We start from the raw sequence: 19,426 nt of genomic DNA, 5'->3' as shown, positions 1-19,426 counted from the left end.
AGGAGAAAGGTGACGGAAAAAATCACGAAGGCAATCGATTTACATCGGCGAAGAAGCCGTTTATTATTTTACAGTCGCGTGATTCCATTCGACTCTCACGAGTCCCCGGCGTATCCCAGTCTGAAGAAGTATACTTTGAAAGTTTACAACAAGTGTTCCCTCTTCGAAATCTCACATCTAAGGTGCTAAGATATCTACAGTGATATAATTCTTCTTACACGACTATACACGCATTCGGCCGGGTCGTTCGTCAATTTCTTTCCTACGAATTTCTTTATTTTATTCTTCGTTATCGACGACGATTATCGATGAAACAATCGTTTCGTTATTACCGTTTAACATTATCGACCCGTCTTTTTTCATTTTCTTCTCTCTTTATATATGTACACGAATTAACCATTATTGCTACTTTACAAGATCTCTGTCTGGTCGGACACGCGAATATTTTCGCACGTGTGTGACTCTCTTTCGTTTCCTACACCTTCATTTTATGTATGTAGTAGTATATGTGTGTATGCTGAGACGTATCAGCAGTGTGGACTGTGTCAAGCGCAATATATCAATTGGAAGTACGCGAACAGTGGAGAAAGTTTGAAATTCAGTGTCGCGTAATCAATTTGTCTTCTTTTCTTCCCCTTTCCTCCATTTTCTGCGCTCCTGTAACTCTACCGAAAGGAAAGAAAGACTTTTTCTTTTCTTTTTATTACGTAGGAAGATTCTAAATTTATATTCGATCTTTAGACTACGTTCGAATGAAACATTTTCTTTTCTTCTTTTTTCTTTTTTCTTTTTTTTTTCGTGAAAAGTAACCTGAGGGAACGAACAAGTTTAAAAGGTGATTCGAAAATACGAGCGACGAAGTTTTAAAAAAGATCGGAATTTCCTTCGGGAGAGTTTGCTTCGATTTGCTACTTTCTTCTCTTCTATCGCTACATCTGTCCAGTCTGACCACTGTTATCGCGCTTAGGCCGTGCGTTCTCGTTTTTCTAATTACACCAAAATTTCTCTTTCTCTCTCTCTTTCTCTCTCTCTCTCTCTCTCTCACTCTCCCTCTCTCTCTCTCTCTCTCTCTCTCTCTCTCACTCTCACTCTTCGTTCCCCTTTCTGTTCGTTTCTGTTTAATCCTTTCGTACTATTTTTAATCTTGCTAAAAGTATCGTTAGAAAAAGACGGTTATAAAAAAGCAATGAAAATATCCCGGATTGAAAATTTCGATTCGGTTAAACGTTTATTAAAAATCACGGTGTAAGTATTTACGAATTGTCTCTCGTTCTCTACGCTTACGATACCGCAACGTTTCTCTTTTGCAACTATTTCAAGCTTGAACGATCATCGGGTGTCCAAATAATTGCCGACGAAAGGATTAAATCCTAATCTTCTGCTTCCTGCCATCGTTAATCGTGTGCGTTGTACGTACTCGAGTGATCTTGGTCTATTAAATCGGCGACTGAAACTGTAGAAAAATAAATTATTATATCGGTGATCGTGTTCCAGTATATAGTCTACGTTCCCGTGGAATTATCCTACGGACGACACGATACCAAATGTTTCACGAAGTCCGTAACAATTACGACTAAACGAATCTTGAGCACAAAATAAGACGAACTCGAAAAACTATTATGTCGGAAAGGGAAAGGAAATATCATGAAACGATCGTGTTTTAATTAAGAAAGGCAAAAATTGTTTCAGATTGCCTTATTTTGATCTCAGAAGTCGTTTAATAGAGAGTAATGCCGGGGACTTGATGAAATGCCTTGCAGGTTCAGAAGCGAATCGGGTCTAAGCTCCTATAAGAAATTTCACCGTTTTCGAATTAGCTTTTCCACGTACAAATCGACGAACTTGCTCGCAGAAAAATACAGTAGAATCGAAACTATCGAGAAACTGTTTCCGTTCTAACGGACCTTGCTAGATAGATATTCGTAGTTCAAACATGACGAGAACATTCTGCTCGCGATCGTAATAAACAGTCGGCCTGCTCTTTTCCTTCGTTACGACGTGTTTAAATCGTAACCAGCTATTTTAAATACATTCAAACTCGATGATGCTTAATTTAACGACAGCTTTTGAAACATTCAAATTACACAGCATTTCATTTCCTCTTCGTATTTCTTCTTCTCGGTGCACGTAGCTACTTGACGTTATCTTTTACGTATTTATTCGTTGAAATTCTCCGAGTATATTTATATTAAACACGCGTGCAATCTTCCCTGCTCGTGTCACATTTTCGATGTTTCTTTTACCTTTTCCACTTTTTCAAAGTTCTTCTTTATAGCCCTTTTCTTTTTTAAACAATTCTATGAGAACAAATCTCCAATAACAGACGAAGTATTTTTTTTTTTTTTTAGAACTTCTCTACAAGATTTTTTGCAATATATAACAATTCCTTTACTTTCAATTTTCAATTATATAGAATGTACAACCTCCTTTCTTCGACTATCGGTAGTATCTATCGGTAGCATCGATTTGCAATTTTCCTATACAACAACTGTACCTGCGATTCGACTTATTAATTGTGTTTAATTACAACACGTAATCTGGCCGATAATGTCCGGCAATATTTAATTATTGTAACAATTACACCGTAGACATATGAAATTCCATTTTAATCGATTAATTTTTGTCCGTGGTCGAATCATTGCAACGATTAAATTCTAAATTTCTCGAGAAAAAGCACCGACAAAATTTCCGTGTATTACCGAGGAAATCGATGTAGGATATTCCTTTTGTTGCGAAGACACAGCGCTAGGCGCTCGATCACCGTGAAGTCACCTTCGAAGTCCACTCTTCGCGAGTATTATTGAACACGAAACAGAGCTGACAGAAAATTTTGTATTCTCATCGTATCGCGACGATTCGGATCGAAATCGTAAGAAAGCACACGGTCGACAGTGTTGATGACCGAAAGAACGTATATTTAGAAGAAACGACGATTCTCCGGAAGCCACGTTAGGAAAAAGACCTACCACTATGCAGTTGACCACGCCCACGCTCGTAATGCTTTCAATTATTCTTTTTTAATTAATCGCGTCTTGGAACGTGCTCGTCGCGGAATCTAGAAAAATAGAGTTGACTCGATTGCGAGAATCGTATCAGCGTATCTATCACAATGATTACGAGCTAGACACTTTCTTAAGTTACATATCGATTCTCTATAGTGACGGGGATCGATCGATGTTCGATTAAATGGCATTTTCTTTCTTTCACCTTCGACTAACACTTATCCTAGATATGCGCGAATCGACTCGATTCTTTCCCAACTTTCTCGTTTCATTATCATTTGGAAACTTCTATATATTTTGTATGTTGTTTTGACGGGAGAAAGTTTAGACTTTTATTTTTTCGTTTCCATCGAACCGATTAGTCGAAACCAGCCAACTATCAACGAAGTTTCCTATCTTTCTTCTCGGTTCTACGTAAAATAGGAGTGCTTCGAAGGCCTACCGCTAACTAAGACGATCCACGACGTCCACAATGAGAAAACGTATAGTACGATGTTGAAACAACACTTTCTTTAATATCGATTAGTTTCGCTCTAAACGTACTTTGTTTCTTCGATTTGTACCCTGTTCTTCATCTTCGATGAACGATATAATCGTTATCAACGGTAGACTAAGGTTGTGACAGCGGTAAGAATTTTTCTCTAGTGGCTGACTTTCTTTAAAGGCTGACCAGGCCTGGGCGCCTCTTCGATAAATAAAATCTCTCGAGCAACCATCTTAATTGCTTACAAAATAACCAAACAGTTTGTTGTATAAATATCTTTAGCGTGGAACTTCTCCCCAAGGAATCAAGGTCGAAATTTGTGGTCGAGAAAGCGATCTAATCAGCCCAGTCCTCGATTTTCTTTCAAACTCTTCCGATCTCGTAGATCGTTCGTCTTTCGTCCGAGACCTCTCTGTCGTATCTCTGTCAATTTTTCGTATTTCATATCCGAACTTGAAGATTTCGAGTGATCGACGTCTCCTCCTCTTTCATCGTCTCGATTTCGTTCGTCTCTTCGAAGATCATCGAGAGAGAGGAACCTTGCTCGACGAAAGGTCTCTTCGTGAACGAAGAAGGGTTTTGCGTTGAAGTTTTTAGAGCCTTCGAGTATTAGCCTACTGATAGATGATCGGATGGGTGGGTTCGACCGGCAGGTCACTGTCCAAATTCAAGGACACGCCGTCCTTGGATATCAGGTAATGGGTGAGCAGCTGACCTTTGCCCTTGACGAACACCAGGCCGCGTTGTTCGAAGCCGAAGCCAAATGGCTCCAGAATCCTCCGGGTCTCGTCTGTGACCTACGATTTTAATATTTCTTTGAATATAAATTATTTATCGAGCGTTTCTTCTGAAACTACTACTTCCATACCTAACGGAATAAGTATTTTCGAGTTATACGATTTTCCAAATATTTTACCTGGATGCAGCCTACTTTTCCAGTGCTTTCCATTCTAGACGCCACGTTCACGGTATTTCCCCAGATATCGTAATGAGGTTTCCTGGCGCCAATAACCCCAGCAGTCACAGGGCCGTGATTGATACCCATTTTCAGAACAAAGTGATTGAAGCTTTGCTCGTTGATGCTCGACAATGCTTTCTTCAACTCCAGGGCGAATTCAACGAGGGTGGACAAGTGACCCCACCGGGGAGCATCCTCGGACTCCTCCGAGTCTGTGATTCCGGATGCCGCCATGTATGTCGAGCCTATCGTCTTGATCTTGATGATGTCCTTGAATTTAGATTGATCGAGGATCTAACGAAAAAAGAAACGGAAATAGAAAGTCGATAGAAAATTGATATATTGCCATATTTAATCCCTTAAAAGTTCTGATCTAAAATCCCTGCCAAATGTAGGAAAATATCTAAGGAAAGGTCCTTTTCGCTGTACAATTGCTACGCTTTTGTCCTTTTTATCAAAAGCTTCTGTTTTCTTATTTACGATAATGTATTGGTCGATAAAATTCAATCGTATAACATTTCAGAAATAGAATTTTAAATCGAGGGGTTGAAGAAACTCACCGCATCGAAATCGGATATGACTTCGTTCAAGAACCTGAGACACTCGAGGCCCTGGTTATTGATGCTCTCTTCGCTGTAGAAATCGGCAAAGTTCGGCATACTAGCGAACAAAACACCCACTTCGGCGTAGCTTTGGCTGTAGAGATCATCGTGGTGTCTCGCACTCGATAGAAAATAAGCAGCCACGTGCGGCGGAAGGATGTTGTAGATGAGGGCGCCGTTTCTGCGCGTCATGTCCGCCGCCCTTTCTCTTTGCGCCACCACCTCCCTTCCTCGTAGGTACAACATCCTCCTCGACTTTTCCGCCTGCAAATCGATCGAATCCTCATCGTGCGAGTCGTCGAAACCGAGCAACTTTACCCTTAACGTAACCTTTCATTTATTTTTCAACAGGGTTTGGTTAAAAGGTTAGTAGTTTGTTTAAAAACATTCACCGACGAATAATTTCGTGAAACATTGTTCTATTCTTTTTTCTTTTTTCGTTTACTTCGCGAGAAGCGAGGGGAGATTTCTGGCTCGGTTTCATTTACGTTAAATGCAAACCGCGATTTTCCCCTCGTGAAAGACAGACGGGAACGAAGGATACGCCCTCGACTGTCGGGACAAGTGCAGCCCTCGACTTTGATGAATCCGTTCGAGAGCTTCGTACGAAGGCTCGATAATTTATCGTCGCTCGAGGAGAAATTGAATTTTCGCTACCTCTACGTGGAACATTTTAATTTAGCAAAACTATTTCGATAGAGTAAAGATTCGCTGATAGAACTGGCAGGATGAGAAGACGTTTGCAAAGAACAGAGAAAGTATCGTGTATTTCGATTTTTCAAATATATTGGGTTATTTGGGCAGATCGAAATTTTTTAAAAATCTAAAGATAATACTTGATAATAATTGAATAATATGGTAATATACCTATCCACCACATATTTTTTCTTTTCGGTAATATTTCGCCGTTTGCAGAAATGAATTCTCTCAAGTAAGTCTTGCAAAGAAACATTTTCTTTTTCTTTTAAGAGACAGCTTGTCCAACCTTGGTATTTCATTCGACGGAAATTTATGATAAATAATTCTTTCCCAATTCTATAAACAAGGATGTTACGATGTTTCCAAATTATTTAATATCTGATTTAAATAACGTTATTGCATATATTACTTACATATCTGGACACGATGACCAGAGAAGTAGCTACGATGAGAAGAGTGGCAGATAGGCAATATTTCGATGGAAGGGGGGTCGGTTCGAGGGAAGAAGCGTAATCCTCCCAGTCCAGCCTCGCATTGAGTAGACAGATGTTGATGAAACACTGGACGCCCGAGATGCCGTACATTAAGTACGCCTTGCCTAGATAGCATATGTAGGTCGGCATCGAGGTCGCCACAAGTGTAAGCACACCGATGTACGAGTAGTAGGAAGGATATGGACACCTCGAAGACAGGGTTATGGTGGCGTTTAGGGGCGGAATGGTTTCCTCGATGACCACGCAGTTGAACTGTAAAATGGGATACAGAAGTTAACAACTCAGAAAAATAGCGTAAACTGGATTTATTTTTTTCCTTTTGCTTTCCTTTTAATAGTATTAGGTCATCCCATAAGTTCGTACCAACTTTTATGTATACATTTCATGTGTCGATTTATAAACATACGGCGATAAGGGACCAATGCACTTGAAAAATGGAAAGAATTTGTACAACGAGAGGGGGATTACATTTTTTCATGAAACTGAAAGGTATGTAAACGATCTTAACATATATAACCGCTCGAAGAACGGAACGAACTTATGGGATGACCTAACAGTTCAATGGCTACGTATTTATTCATTAAGACGTTTATCGAGTATCAAAATTGTTTTGAATTATTCGTTAATTGATTAACTATATATTAACACGTTAATACAATATTACGCTTTCCCATTGCTATGGTACAAGCAAGTAGAACAACCATAAATCACTGTAGGAAATTAAAAGTTCTTTTTCTTTTGAATTAAAATAATGCAATCTCCTTAATTAATTTATTGAATAGATGTAGATAGTTGTATATACAACCAATAGAGTGTAGTTGTGATTATCGTTCCGGTTCATTTTGTATGTGTTTTATTTATGTTCAAGTTTATGTTTTGCGTAAGATCTGCGAGTGCGAGTCACCGTAAAGCCGGAAGGAGAACGGAATTAAAGAAAAAAGATGTTACTTCGTTTGTTTGAATTGGTAATAATAAATATTAGTCGTTCAATTGATTAAATCACCAGGAGAAATGTACATACCATATCGAGAATCAGAAAAATGCCAAGGGAAAATGTCATCATAAGGGCCAGAGCTCTTCTCAGCCACATAGCCTTGATGGCACTGCCCAGACACGTGGCACCAGCCAAAACTACCGCGAATAGCACCACTATCCCAATACCGCCCCATGTAAAAGGTCCCCAGGGCTGAAACCTCCAAACTGGGGCGGCGCAGATCATCACCAATGGCCCACCGAGCAATGACAAAGGGGAAAATGCTTCTTCGGCGTGGTGAAACTCAGACTCCACCTTCGAGTCCTTGAACCGCAAGGTCAACCAGTACGCGTGACCTTTCAAATGTGCTCCGCCAGCTATAATTAATATTATTTACTTGTAAATAGAAAGATTTATGAAGTGAATTTCATAGTAAATCATACAAAGCGAATCTTCTGTTAATTTTATTATCAATGAAACATTAATGCTACATTAATCGATAACAACTTCTTTTACTTTGGTAGATTTCCGAGGAAAGAATTTTCTAGACTGTGGCAAATTTATAGGCCTTTTTCAGGATGCTCTTTAATTTCCATTTTTAAACAAATTACACTTACCAAGACGTTTCACCTTCGAATAACAATTTAATCATTAATAATAATCAACGGTCAAATACTTCAACTTGCTCACTTTTGTTATCCAGTTCCTTCCTCAGCCTCTGTCTAAATTCCTCCGAGTCCTCTTTATTGTTATTTCTTTCGTTTCCTGCGTCAATCGTCTTCCTGGCGTCCTCCGTGAGCGAGGCGATGCTCTTGGTGGCAGCTGGCTTGAAGGGTTTCAACGCCCGGACTATGAAGTATGTGACGATGCCCGCTTTCTGTAGTGCCTCTTCTCTGTCCTCGCCGTGCGCTGGCTCGACCTCGAACTCGCCATTCAGGAAGCTCAGCGTCGTGTTCGAGATGTGCACCCTCCTTCAAGCCATTACAATATCGTTCGTGTCGATCGTTCCTCGCTTACGAAGTTTTATCTCGCGAATCTAACTATTCGGATTATTCGGGAAAGAGAAGAAAGGAACGAAAATTTCGAGACGTTTGCCATTGGAAAAACGGTCCTGATTATCCAACGACGTGGGCGTGGCCATAAAATAGGACTGAAAGGAGAATTCACGTACCTATTCTGTATTCATGGTAATGTCGAAGGGCGTTCGAGCGTCTTTCATAAGCGATTCTCTGGCTGCAACTTGCCGTTACGTTATTGTTCTCGAGTGAATTGTAGTTCGTGTGAATAATAATAAGGTTACGGTACTGCCGGTTAAAATAGTTGGTGACGTGGCATAGACGATTATGTGCAGTATCATGTACTTAATACTCCAGACTTGTGTTTAACGTGAATTCTGGGTTATCATTTATCACAAAGTGGCATTAAAGAAAATTGAGAAAAATATATTCGTCTTTGTTTTTCCCTATGATCTTCGAATGGATGAAGTGAAATCGAAATGAAGAGATCGCTGTCGTGTTACGTGTTACGGAAAAAGAACAGAAGAATCGCGTGACAGGGAGGACCGAGACCAGTGAGATTTCTAATATACATTAGCCTGATGCGGCAAAAGAAACAATTACAATGGTTGGGTAGACCAAGCTTTTAAATCACGACTATCGAGGGGCAGTTTTTTACCACGCGACTCGGGCATCTCACCCTTTAATACAGCTAAAATTAAAGTACGACAGGGCATCAAAAACTGCTTGCCAGGTGTTTCACCAGGTAATTAATATCAAAGATATACGGAGTACGCTCATTACGTGTCCACCGACGTCAAGGACGCGTTTTATACGTCGTCGCATCGATATCGTTTAGCTCCCGAATCGGGCAGCTTTCTCGCGCCTTTCTTCTCCTTTATCCCTTTTGAATTTCGGAGATGGACAAGGTCGAGAAATCAGAACGTCGATACTGATAGGATGATCGTCTCTTTCTTTCTTTTTTTTTTTTTTGAAGGAATTTTCCACAAACGAGTATATAAAAGTCTATTATTGACATAATTCTATATTGAAAAGTATATTTAAATACCCCTCTATTTTGCAAACAAAAAACAGGTGCAATATAAATAAATCACCTAGATTACTTTTTTCCTTTCTTCGTAAAATTTAAACACCTTTGATAAATATTCTTTACGATAGTCCTTTTATTTGTAAAAATGATGCGTTCGAGTACTTGCTTCTTTTCCAAAGAAGAAGGAAGCCTACGCATAATCCGTTCGAATTTTCCTTGTGAAATTTAAATACACTCTGTTCAACTCCAACAAAATAATAAAAATAATACTGAAATGTTTACAGAAAGAAGAAAAGAGATTCTCACCCTGCCATTCCACTGCTCTCCATCTTGTTCGCGAGTTCGACATCCTTGCTGTACACATCGAATTGCCATTGTCTCTGCCCGAGGACACCGGCCAACACAGCACCAGTGTGTATGCCCACCCTCATGTCGACAGGGCTATTGGTCTTTTGTTGCACGTACTTGATGGCGTCCACCATAGATAAGCCCATATAGACGCAGAGAACAGCGTGGTCTGGTCTTTCCACGGGTGCTCCACTTATGCAGTAGTAACAGTCGCCGAGGATCTTTATTCGCAGCTGCTCGTATCTAAAGATTTTCGAAATATCATTCCGCGTGAGAATAATAACAGAACTTGAAGTATATATTACGGTATGATAGTTGAACGTAAAATCCACGGAATAATTTAAAATATAGTAGTTGAATTTATAGCGTAAAGGCAAAGTTTATAAGATATAAGAAGAGAATACAAAGTGGAAAAGTAGAATTTTCCAAGTAAATAACAGTGAAAGTTGAACTGGCTATCGATACGAAAATAGGCTTTTAATTGCCAAGCTTTCATCTTTTAAAGGTGAAGTTAATTGGGAAGTACGGCGTAGAATTTCTAATTAAAATAAAACATGAGTAGATAAAAATTGAAATTCTTCGAGCAAAAAAAAAAAAAAAACGCTCGAGAATCGTCGAAAGTTTGATGCACGATGGATTACACGTAATCCACTCTGTATGTTGATTAAGCTACCAGGAATTTGTGATTGAAACGTTCGCATAGAAATACAGTTTGAGTGGCGGGAATTTCGATTTAGGAAGGTAAGGGAGGAGGATTTAATTTTTCATTGGATCTGAAGCCGCTATTTGGCGAATGAGAGGAAAGTACGTGTCAAGGAGCGTCTTAAGTGAAGGATGTTCCGCTAGAATTATACGTTGACCCGTATCACTACCGATGCTGCAAGGGCTAAATCATCTACCTTCTCTAAACGCAGATTTAACCAATTTTAACCAGAGATAATCGACTTTTATATTTTCTATATTTCCATTTCCAGAGATCAGATCTCGATATTATCGAACCTACGATTTCGATAGTTCTCGCTAACGTTACGTTTTCGTCCCTTTTCGACGACTTTAATCCTCATCCTCTTTCTCACAGAGGATTTCTATAAATTAATTAAAAAGAATATAAAAACACGGTGTAGAGTGGCTCAGGGAAGTATTTGAATATTTATAGAAACCGTCCGTGAATGTACTGTGTACGTTTTACAAGACGGCTTTGGAATTTCATTAGCATCGTAATGAAACACAATTGCACACAATGCAGACATATTTTGCAGAAATTACAACAACGCTTGAACGATCGATCTTATTCTATATTAGTATGTCTTAATATTTAATGGGAATATTTACGATCAGCGCTGTAGAGATGCATCCATACAAAATTTTCGTTTATAGTAAATGCTCAAATAATTTCACGAATCATTGTATTTCCGATAATTCTCTTGCGACGTTTGAACGTGGACGGTTCGATAGAGTGAAATATCACGCGATAGAAATTCGTTAATGATACACCACTTTGTCCTCAGATGTATCGATTGTTGGAGACGCCCAGGTGAAGGACTCGCGAGTCTATCTTTCTTCGAGAACGATCGAGAAAACGAAGAAGAGACTGGCCAGAATTTTCCGATAAAGTCAATTTCGCAGCTGGCAATTTCAGGATTTTCATTATTCTCCGTATATGAAAGAAAGAGAGAAGAGAGAAAAGTGGAATGGAGCTCGTGAAAGCGTTTCGCGTTCGTTCTAACCGGGTCACAGCCGAGTGGACTGTAAACGAACGAATTCTTTCGCGGTGTCGATAGCTTCGCTGTCGATTAATTCGATCGTTCGTCGCACCGTTTATCGACAACTGGTCGATTCGAGGCCTGTACCGTTGACAAAAGCAACGTGCGTTTCCTTTGAACTTTACATTCGCGAAAATCCCGGTAATCAGGTACACATTTATTTCGTGATTTCTTTGAATGCGTTGTTCGGCCAGTTGCTTGATAATCTCGCTTAAAATTTGTTCTCTCTATGCGTATTCTATTAAAACTTGTAGGAAAGAAGCTGACAATTGCAGCGACAATTCGTGTATCAACTTCTTAGATCTACTCAAAAGATTTGTCCAAATCGAACTAATAACAATCAGTCCTATCGATTCTAATTCTAAGAAAAATTCTCTGTCAAACGATTTTCCTAAAAATGAATCGCTTACCTTTCACTGAGTTGATCGAATCTGGCAAATAGCTCGTTAAGAATCTTCACTAGTTCGCTAGCGCTGTACGTGGAAGAAATCGCAGTAAATCCAACAATGTCCGCATAGAGAATCGAGACATTCTCATGCCTGGACATGTAAATTTTCTTGAACTGCGTATCCAGCGAGGCGCCTAGGTCCTGTCGCATCATTACAGCCACGTGTTCCGGAAGCACGCTAAGCAGCAGCCTTTCCTGCTCGGCGCTTTGTTCCTCGATCACAAGTTGCACTTCCAGGCTCTGTCTGGTTTCTAAAAAGGCTCTACGTTGCTGAAACTCGGTCAGAGAGTAACTGGAAGCACCCAGAAGCATGGCGCCTATGGATAGCGTCACTGTCAGCACCTGGAAGAAACATTTTGGATGAATTCTAGAACATTTAATTTTAAAAAATCGCTTTGAACGCGTTGATGGTTATAAAGAATACGATCGTTGCAGTTCGATTTGTTCATGAAATTGTACTTAAAACACATCGTGTCAGAAATAAGGAAACGTTCAGATCAAATTATAATAAACATACAACGAACGCTATTTTCAACGTTAATAGCAGTTTTATGAATTTAATAACGACGTTTTCTCTTTTCGTACTAAATTTTCGTATTGGCAGTCGATTCAGAATAATTTCTGAGACATCTATCGATTAAGTTAAATTGTACGCTATTTAACCGCATAGGCTGTCCCTTAATCTGCAATTTGATTCGAAATATCATAGTTCGAGACAAAAATTGTACGAAGCAATTTTACGAATTTGCATTTGACATGCGATTTGACGTGTTTCAGTCCCGAAAATCACTGTAATCTGCATGCTTGTGTGTATCATATTAATAAGTTAATTTCATTGAACCCGCGGTAAATTATCTAATGTATTTAAATCTGCATTGGTACCATTTTTCTGTCACTTTTATATTCTATGTAGAATAGCTAATTGACAGCAACATGGTAGAAAAAATATTTATTAGAAAAATTATTAATAAATAATAATACGAATATAAATATACATGTTGACGCATAAAATACAAGATAACTAATTTTAAACGTTTTTTTACCCACAGCTGTATCTGATTTTTTAGAAGAAGAATACATGTGTAGCACAATTTCACTGAACGACTCGATTGATTCCATCGAACAAATTAATCCGCCTTAATCCACCCAAAGAAAAAAACATATAGGACGCTCTCAAAGCTCTCAATTCCATTCCTCTCGACCTTTTTGTATTCACCGATAAATTATTCCCTCTTGTTAGGAATGCCTTTCATCGATTCCAGGTTAACCACGATTCCCAACTGCAACGCATCGGAACAATTAATACGAGAGATATTTCTACCCACCCCATTTTGTTCCGCGTTTCTAAATACCGAACGAAAAACGTCGCTGAATACAGCAAACCAACGGATCGATAATCCATTTTTGTTCACTTCGCATCGGCTCGGAGAATGCTTTCAAATCCGTTCACGTGTTCCAGTTGACTGGCCGAAATCGCTGCAACACCTGTATCGTTTCTCATACCTCGGTGCTGTTTCTAATTTTCCGCATTCTACACGGAAAACTGCAGAACGCGCGAATTCTTATTCACCCGGTACCGCCTTTGTTCGTTTGTGCGTCCCTGATGACAATTGGAGAATCGTAATTGAATGTTCCACAGCGGAGAAATAAGCACAGGCAACACTTTCGTCGTTATCGCTTTTATAGACCAATAATTATTTACTAATATTTGCGTTGTAAATATTTTTTAATAGATTTCCTAATCGTTTTCTCTAAATCCCTGCAACTATTTTCTGTGATTTCTTTCTGTGGTTTCTATGATCTATCAGATCTTTGCGATTGTTCTATGGTAATTTCTGCGTAAAGCTCCTCGGCTTATACCCATTACCAATTAGTTGTAAAATAAGTTTTAGAATATCGTTGATCGTTACTTTCTCACATAATAATTTACGTCTCATGGATAAATCCATCGTCCTTTAACTCGAATCCTTTAACAAATCCTTTAACAACGATATTTAACGCAACCCACTTTGTACCTGCTTCTTACTCGATGAAAGGGTTGACAGATCCTTAATTAACCCTGATAAAGGGTTCATTGAACAACAATCAACGATCATTGCAATCGTTAGTGGAATAGATGGAGCCGGTGATTTCCGTGATCGAGCCGATGGCTTTCAAAGAAACGTTCCTGCCATTGAAAACCGATCGTATGTCGTGCATGGAAAGGCAGCATGTCGCGTCATTGCACATCTCTCTGTCTCCAGTTTTCTCTCTCTCTCTCTTTCTTCTCTTCTCTTTCTCTCTCTATTTTAAACAACCATTGACTGAACTCTACTCGACTGTTACTAACGATAGAACCACGTGCACGACTGGAACTTTCGCTTTCGTGGTCGTTCTTGTTTAGGAAAATTTGTAACAGAGTTCCTATCCACTGTTTCGTCACGGTTCACTACAGATTTGTAGACCGCCATCCCCGTGATTCCGAACGATAATAAGTGGAAAACGGATAAAAATCGTCAGGATGGATATTCTCCTTCTTTGAAAATTAGTTTTCTAATATTCAGAGATTCCGAAGAATTTCAATGTTTGCTTCGACTGTACGTGCTATTGGTCGGTCATCAAACTGAAACCACTACATATTGTCGATATCGTTCATTCGATATCGTTGATAAATATGTATGATAAGGGAAGATCGTTGCCACCGTGTTGCATAAATATTCCACTGATTTCCAAAAGGATGACGATAACTGAGTCTCGTTACACCGCAAAATTCTCGTAAATTTCAAAACTCTACGCGTAGAAACTTGATTGCTTTTTACGCGAAACACTGCAGACTTTCACAGAGGCCTGAACGCAAGGTGACGTGGACGTTGCGTCTCATTTTAGCGAACGATTTTCCAGCTCGTGACGGTAGAACGTTCGGTAAATTTACCCCGGGGCATAATTTCCGACCTCGGAACTGCGAATTAAGGCAACATATACGAGCCACGAAGAAAAATGAAGCCAATTCAACAGGGTTGGAATATAGATGCCCGACAAACACAAAAATTCATAAATTCTATCCGTGCAACCCTAATTCACTCTGTGTACAAACTCGCTCCTTCCACGCGTCGATCATCGTGTCACGCGACAAAGAAAGTAATTATTTTCAAACTAGTCGCGAGTATAATCTCGTCGTCGAAACGTTCGCGTAATGATTTACGTTTGCATCGGGTGTACGAAAGAATTTGCGCCATTTTCAAAAGTTTCAATGAAACATCTTAAACTTCATTTTCATATACATACGTATATATATATATATGTCTATGAATTATTCAGGAGTCAATCTCCAGTTTCTGAAATTTTTCTTTAATAACTCGCTCTTCCACGAGGCGGACCGAAGAATTTGCGTTGCCAATTCTCGCACGTTCATTGGCAAGCCTCGTCAAAGCTCGATTAAACGACGTTTCGATCATCGAGTCCCTGAATTCGAGCGTTCACTCCGACGATGACGGATCAGAAACGCGAAGTTTAATTACGAACTTCCCTTGTCCGTTCGCCCCTTTCACGGAGGAACATAGCAGCTTTAATTAGCGACCTGGCTAAACTGGACGTTGCCTATATTCGTAGAGCAGACTGATTAAAAACTCGAGAACGGTGGCCTTGTTCGTTGAAACGGTAACTGTGCTTCTTCCCTGAGACAATTAACGGCGTTCTTAACAGCGTTCGCTGCTAGGCGAGTTTCCGTATATCTTAGCTGTGGTATCCTTCTCTTCTTCATTTTCATATTTTTAATATTTCCGTATATACGTAAACGCAGTTTCGCCCTTGCGAAACCGGTAACACGCATGATCTAAGATTATTACATTTAAATGTTAAGCATCGTATTTCCGTTAGAGATAAAATAAAATATCGTATTTAGATTAAAGCGTGAGAAGCTAGAATCTTTCAATTAACTTCTCGTTGATAGACTGTCCAGGTTGATGGAGAATGGTAAGAGAGTGGTATCTCGGAGATTACAGTTATTTATCACCAGGAACAAATTGTCGCACAAAAATTGACAGCGGGCGAAAATGGCTTCCTATAAATTAGTCGAGCTAGGAACGTAATCAACTGGAGTGTTAACTTGTTGCACGACCAGCGTGCTTCGCGAATTTTCTTTCTCAATTTGTTCCATTAATTTTTCCCATTTCGATCTACCGTTTCTTCGAAAGACTTTATTTTAAACCAAACGAAAAATCATCCAAGCCAAACCGACTCTATGCCGACGATGATCGCTCGATATTACGTTGAAACATGAAATTACATTTTATATCGGCTAACTTTAAACAACCGGGGATCCTGATTAAAAAATAAAACGAGCTATCTAATCCAAAGATCCGTTATTTTAATCGACGCCGTAACGCGGCGAGTTCTATAAATTCTACGGGCTTCGTCTAAAATTAGAATAAAAACCCTGTAAAATCACGAAGCTCCTATAAGATAATTATTTCAACAAAATGCGTACCGCGTAAGCTAAAAGCGATTAACAAAAAATAAAAGAGAAAAACATTTCCGCGGACGTCCACCCACGGCTATCAGCAACAGCAACGAGCGAGAGAAAAATGCTCTATTTAAAATTCGAACTGCCGCAGACCGCAAACTTACCAATCCCTTCCAAGCGTGTAGCTTGGTATTTTCAAAAATAGCAAGCCAGTCCCGGGTGTATCGCGAACTCCGGTTCCATTCAACGTTCCATGCAGGGGCGTTCGAATAGAAAATAATCGAGGGCTTAGCCGCTCGAACGTGGAAAAGTTGTCACGCGCGCCGGCCACGGTTATTTTACAATGGATCGTTGGAGGCGCACGACCAACCTCGCTGTGTATCGTTGCGTATCGATCGATCGAAACACGTAAGAAGCCAACGGCGGCAACCACACGGCAAATTAGTTCAAGCGGATTGAACCGCGGCAACAGTTGTTTTCGTGAGGTCACGAGGCACGGTTCGATCATTAAATTACACGAAACCGAGGTGAAAATAAGCGAGCAACTTTTCACAAGGTTGTTCGTCTTCGAGACACTCGATAGAGTCGAGTGAAATCGAAACGAATGAACGATACCGTGAAATATCGCGATTTCGAAGGAAGATGCTGGTTAGAGCCGTGTTTGTGGTCTAATTGCCACGATGGGAAACTCGAGAGCGTAAGTCAATTAAAAAGGCTGACAACGGGGATAATAGAGACACTCGTTCAACGGATAATCGATCACTCGAGTGAGGTTCAATCGCTGAGAATATAAAACGTCCTAATCCCGGCGGCTGCTATTGCTTCTTTGTTTAGCTCGGATAGCGCAAAGTTCCGCTTAAGCTCGTAAATTTATTGCTTCGCACGAGTCGATTAAGTATTATAAATTATCGGGCCTCTTGTTTTTAATCATGCACATTTGATTAATCTAAATAAGGTATCGAGTAGGTATAGGATAGTCGTGTACGTAGACCCTTAAATTTACACCCCCGATCCGACCCGTCGCCAAAGCCTCGCCCCAAATACCCAACAGTTTCTCTTCTATCGGAGAAACACGACGGTACGAACGTGAAGCAACACCTACCAAAACATCGATGGGTATCTGTGCAGGTGCTTTGGAGAGTCCAACGACGGAGATGATGTACACCAATGCGGTGCTAATGGCAAGGAGGACGCAGAGGGGCAGTCTGAGGGGTAAAGTGGCGAACAGCAGGTAGAGCATGAGCAACAGCCAGCCTAGTCCGTCCCTAGGCGTGACCTCGGTGGACTTGAGGAACAGCTGAGTAAGTAGCTGTGCGGTCGACAGGTTCCAGGCCACGTGTGGTATCACCGACCAAAGCGCGTCTTTCGCTCTGGGATTGTGTTTAGCCCAGGCCAGCAGGCCCAGATTCAACCCCAAGAAGACGGCGGTTAAGCTTCGAGTCGATAGCTCCTGACCAGGCGTGATCAACGAGTGAGCTGCGTAGAGGAGCGCCGAAAACAGAAAGTACTCGAGGCCACCCCGTCTCTGTTGAAGGGAGGAGGCGCGATATAGCGTCTCTAACTTGGCGCTGCTGAAGCTCGTTCGCAGCAGGTTCGACGGCCTGCCCGAGCTCAGGTAGGAATCCTCGTTCGAGGTCTCTTGACTTCGTAACATGGCGCTGCTATCTCTCTCGCCCTCTCACACTCTCTCTCTCTCACTCACTCTCTATCCGCTTCTCTTCGTTTCACATACTTTCGGTTGGGACACGCGTTACACGCATGGAAACTTGGTCGGATGACTTGGAACGCGATACCGTCGAAGGAACATCGTTGTCCGATGCGTTAAACCAACTTCGATCAAACGAATTTCAGTCTCGCCTTTTGTTTTTTCGTTCGCGGACAGACCCAACCTTGGAAGTGGGTTTCTCGGTGAACCGCGTTTGCGTCGCCTAAGTACACGCTTTTCCTCGATCGAGTTGGATGCTGACAGCGAGGATACCGGACTGCAGGGTATCCGTTGTACCGCAACCCTCGTGGCGATCGTTGCTCGCCACCAGGACACACACGCCTCGTTTTGCACTCTCACGCACTCTCACACACACGGGCGTTTTCGGATGCAGCTGCACCCGCGCGCGGGGTACTGGCCGGGTTACTACTGCCGGTGCTCTTTCTTCTCTCCTCGGAGGGAAGCGGACCGCCACTCTCTCCATCCGTCTCCGCTCCTTGCCGCTTCTACCGCCTCCGTTCACCTCCTCGCCCTCGTTCCCGTCCAGGCTTGCGCCATACGACCCCCGACAGCTCCGACCCTCCACAACGCCGGGTCGATATCAACCACCACAAAAGCCCAGCGCCGTCCACGCCAGGCCCTACCTGCGCCACTCTCTGCCCTACCTACGCGTACCTACCGACCTAGCTGCACCCTTCGCTAAAACCACCGCGCTGACAATGTTCGCTCGTTTTCCGTGAATTGCTTCGATGTCGGTCACCCGATGCTCTCGCGCACCGTTCGTTTGTTTTCGCCACACGGATCGAGGGACTTCGATCAGGGGGTTGCCCTGTACACCTGTCGTCCTTCGTCGGTCGATGAACCTATCTGACGGACTGAAAACCATTCTGACGTAAGTCAACATTTTGAGAATTACGATTTACTTCTGTATCCCTCACTTTTAGAAAGTATCTTTTCTTTTCTGGTTTCATAATTAAATTACTTTTACGCGTTACTAATTATGTTTTAACTTAGTACGATATTCATTTTCACGATTTCAAGAGACACGATACGTTCTTTTAATAATAAATGTGAAACATATTTTGCCAAAACCAATAGCAGATTCACTTACGTCGCTGTGATTCTTAGCTTACGTGATGCAGTTACGTTTGCAATTTCAACGCTTACAACTTGTTTTCGAGAGATCGAACTTGGACGAGAGTTCTTGAAATTTCGCTGCAGTTTAGGTGAAGACTGGAAAAACGAACGTATTTTTCGATCGTGGTATTTGAAGTCGAGCACAAAAATCAGTACCGTTAGTCGATTTCTGATAGACACGAGTCATAATTTTCATTTGTCGCTTACGTGTTATTTGTTTCGAAAGTTCTAGAAATACATATTTGCGGTTTACTTATAATTGCGCTTTGCGCTCGTGACTAATCCAGTGATTCACTGCGCGCTTGTATTATATTTAAACTTGTTTT

General features: G+C 41.0%; 2 protein-coding genes across 2 annotated transcripts in view; one reads left to right on the top strand and one right to left on the bottom strand.

Annotated features, from left to right (window-relative positions):
- Positions 1-34: 34 nt before the first annotated feature.
- On the bottom strand, positions 35-18,533 carry LOC126917737 (adenylate cyclase type 3). The gene is made up of 9 exons (XM_050724959.1): positions 17,361-18,533; positions 11,780-12,159; positions 9,565-9,849; positions 7,903-8,183; positions 7,261-7,589; positions 6,159-6,491; positions 5,005-5,310; positions 4,403-4,738; positions 35-4,283 (listed from the first exon to the last, which is right to left on the bottom strand). The coding sequence occupies exons 1-9, from the start codon at positions 17,910-17,912 to the stop codon at positions 4,101-4,103; spliced, it is 2,985 nt and encodes a 994-aa protein (XP_050580916.1). The 5' UTR covers positions 17,913-18,533; the 3' UTR covers positions 35-4,100.
- A 177-nt stretch (positions 18,534-18,710) lies between these two features.
- Positions 18,711-19,426, top strand: part of LOC126917753 (alpha-tocopherol transfer protein-like) — a 34,616-nt gene continuing 33,900 nt past the window's right edge. Inside the window, exon 1 of the mRNA XM_050725009.1 lies at positions 18,711-18,855. The gene's annotated coding sequence lies outside the window, so the exon portion shown is untranslated. The remainder of the gene's footprint in view (positions 18,856-19,426) is intronic.

This window comes from Bombus affinis, chromosome 6 (genome assembly GCF_024516045.1).
Source record: "Bombus affinis isolate iyBomAffi1 chromosome 6, iyBomAffi1.2, whole genome shotgun sequence".
NCBI classification, from domain to species: domain Eukaryota; kingdom Metazoa; phylum Arthropoda; class Insecta; order Hymenoptera; family Apidae; genus Bombus; species Bombus affinis.
The sequence above is the reverse complement of the archived record's forward strand: the minus strand, read 5'-3'. Positions and strand labels throughout refer to the sequence as shown.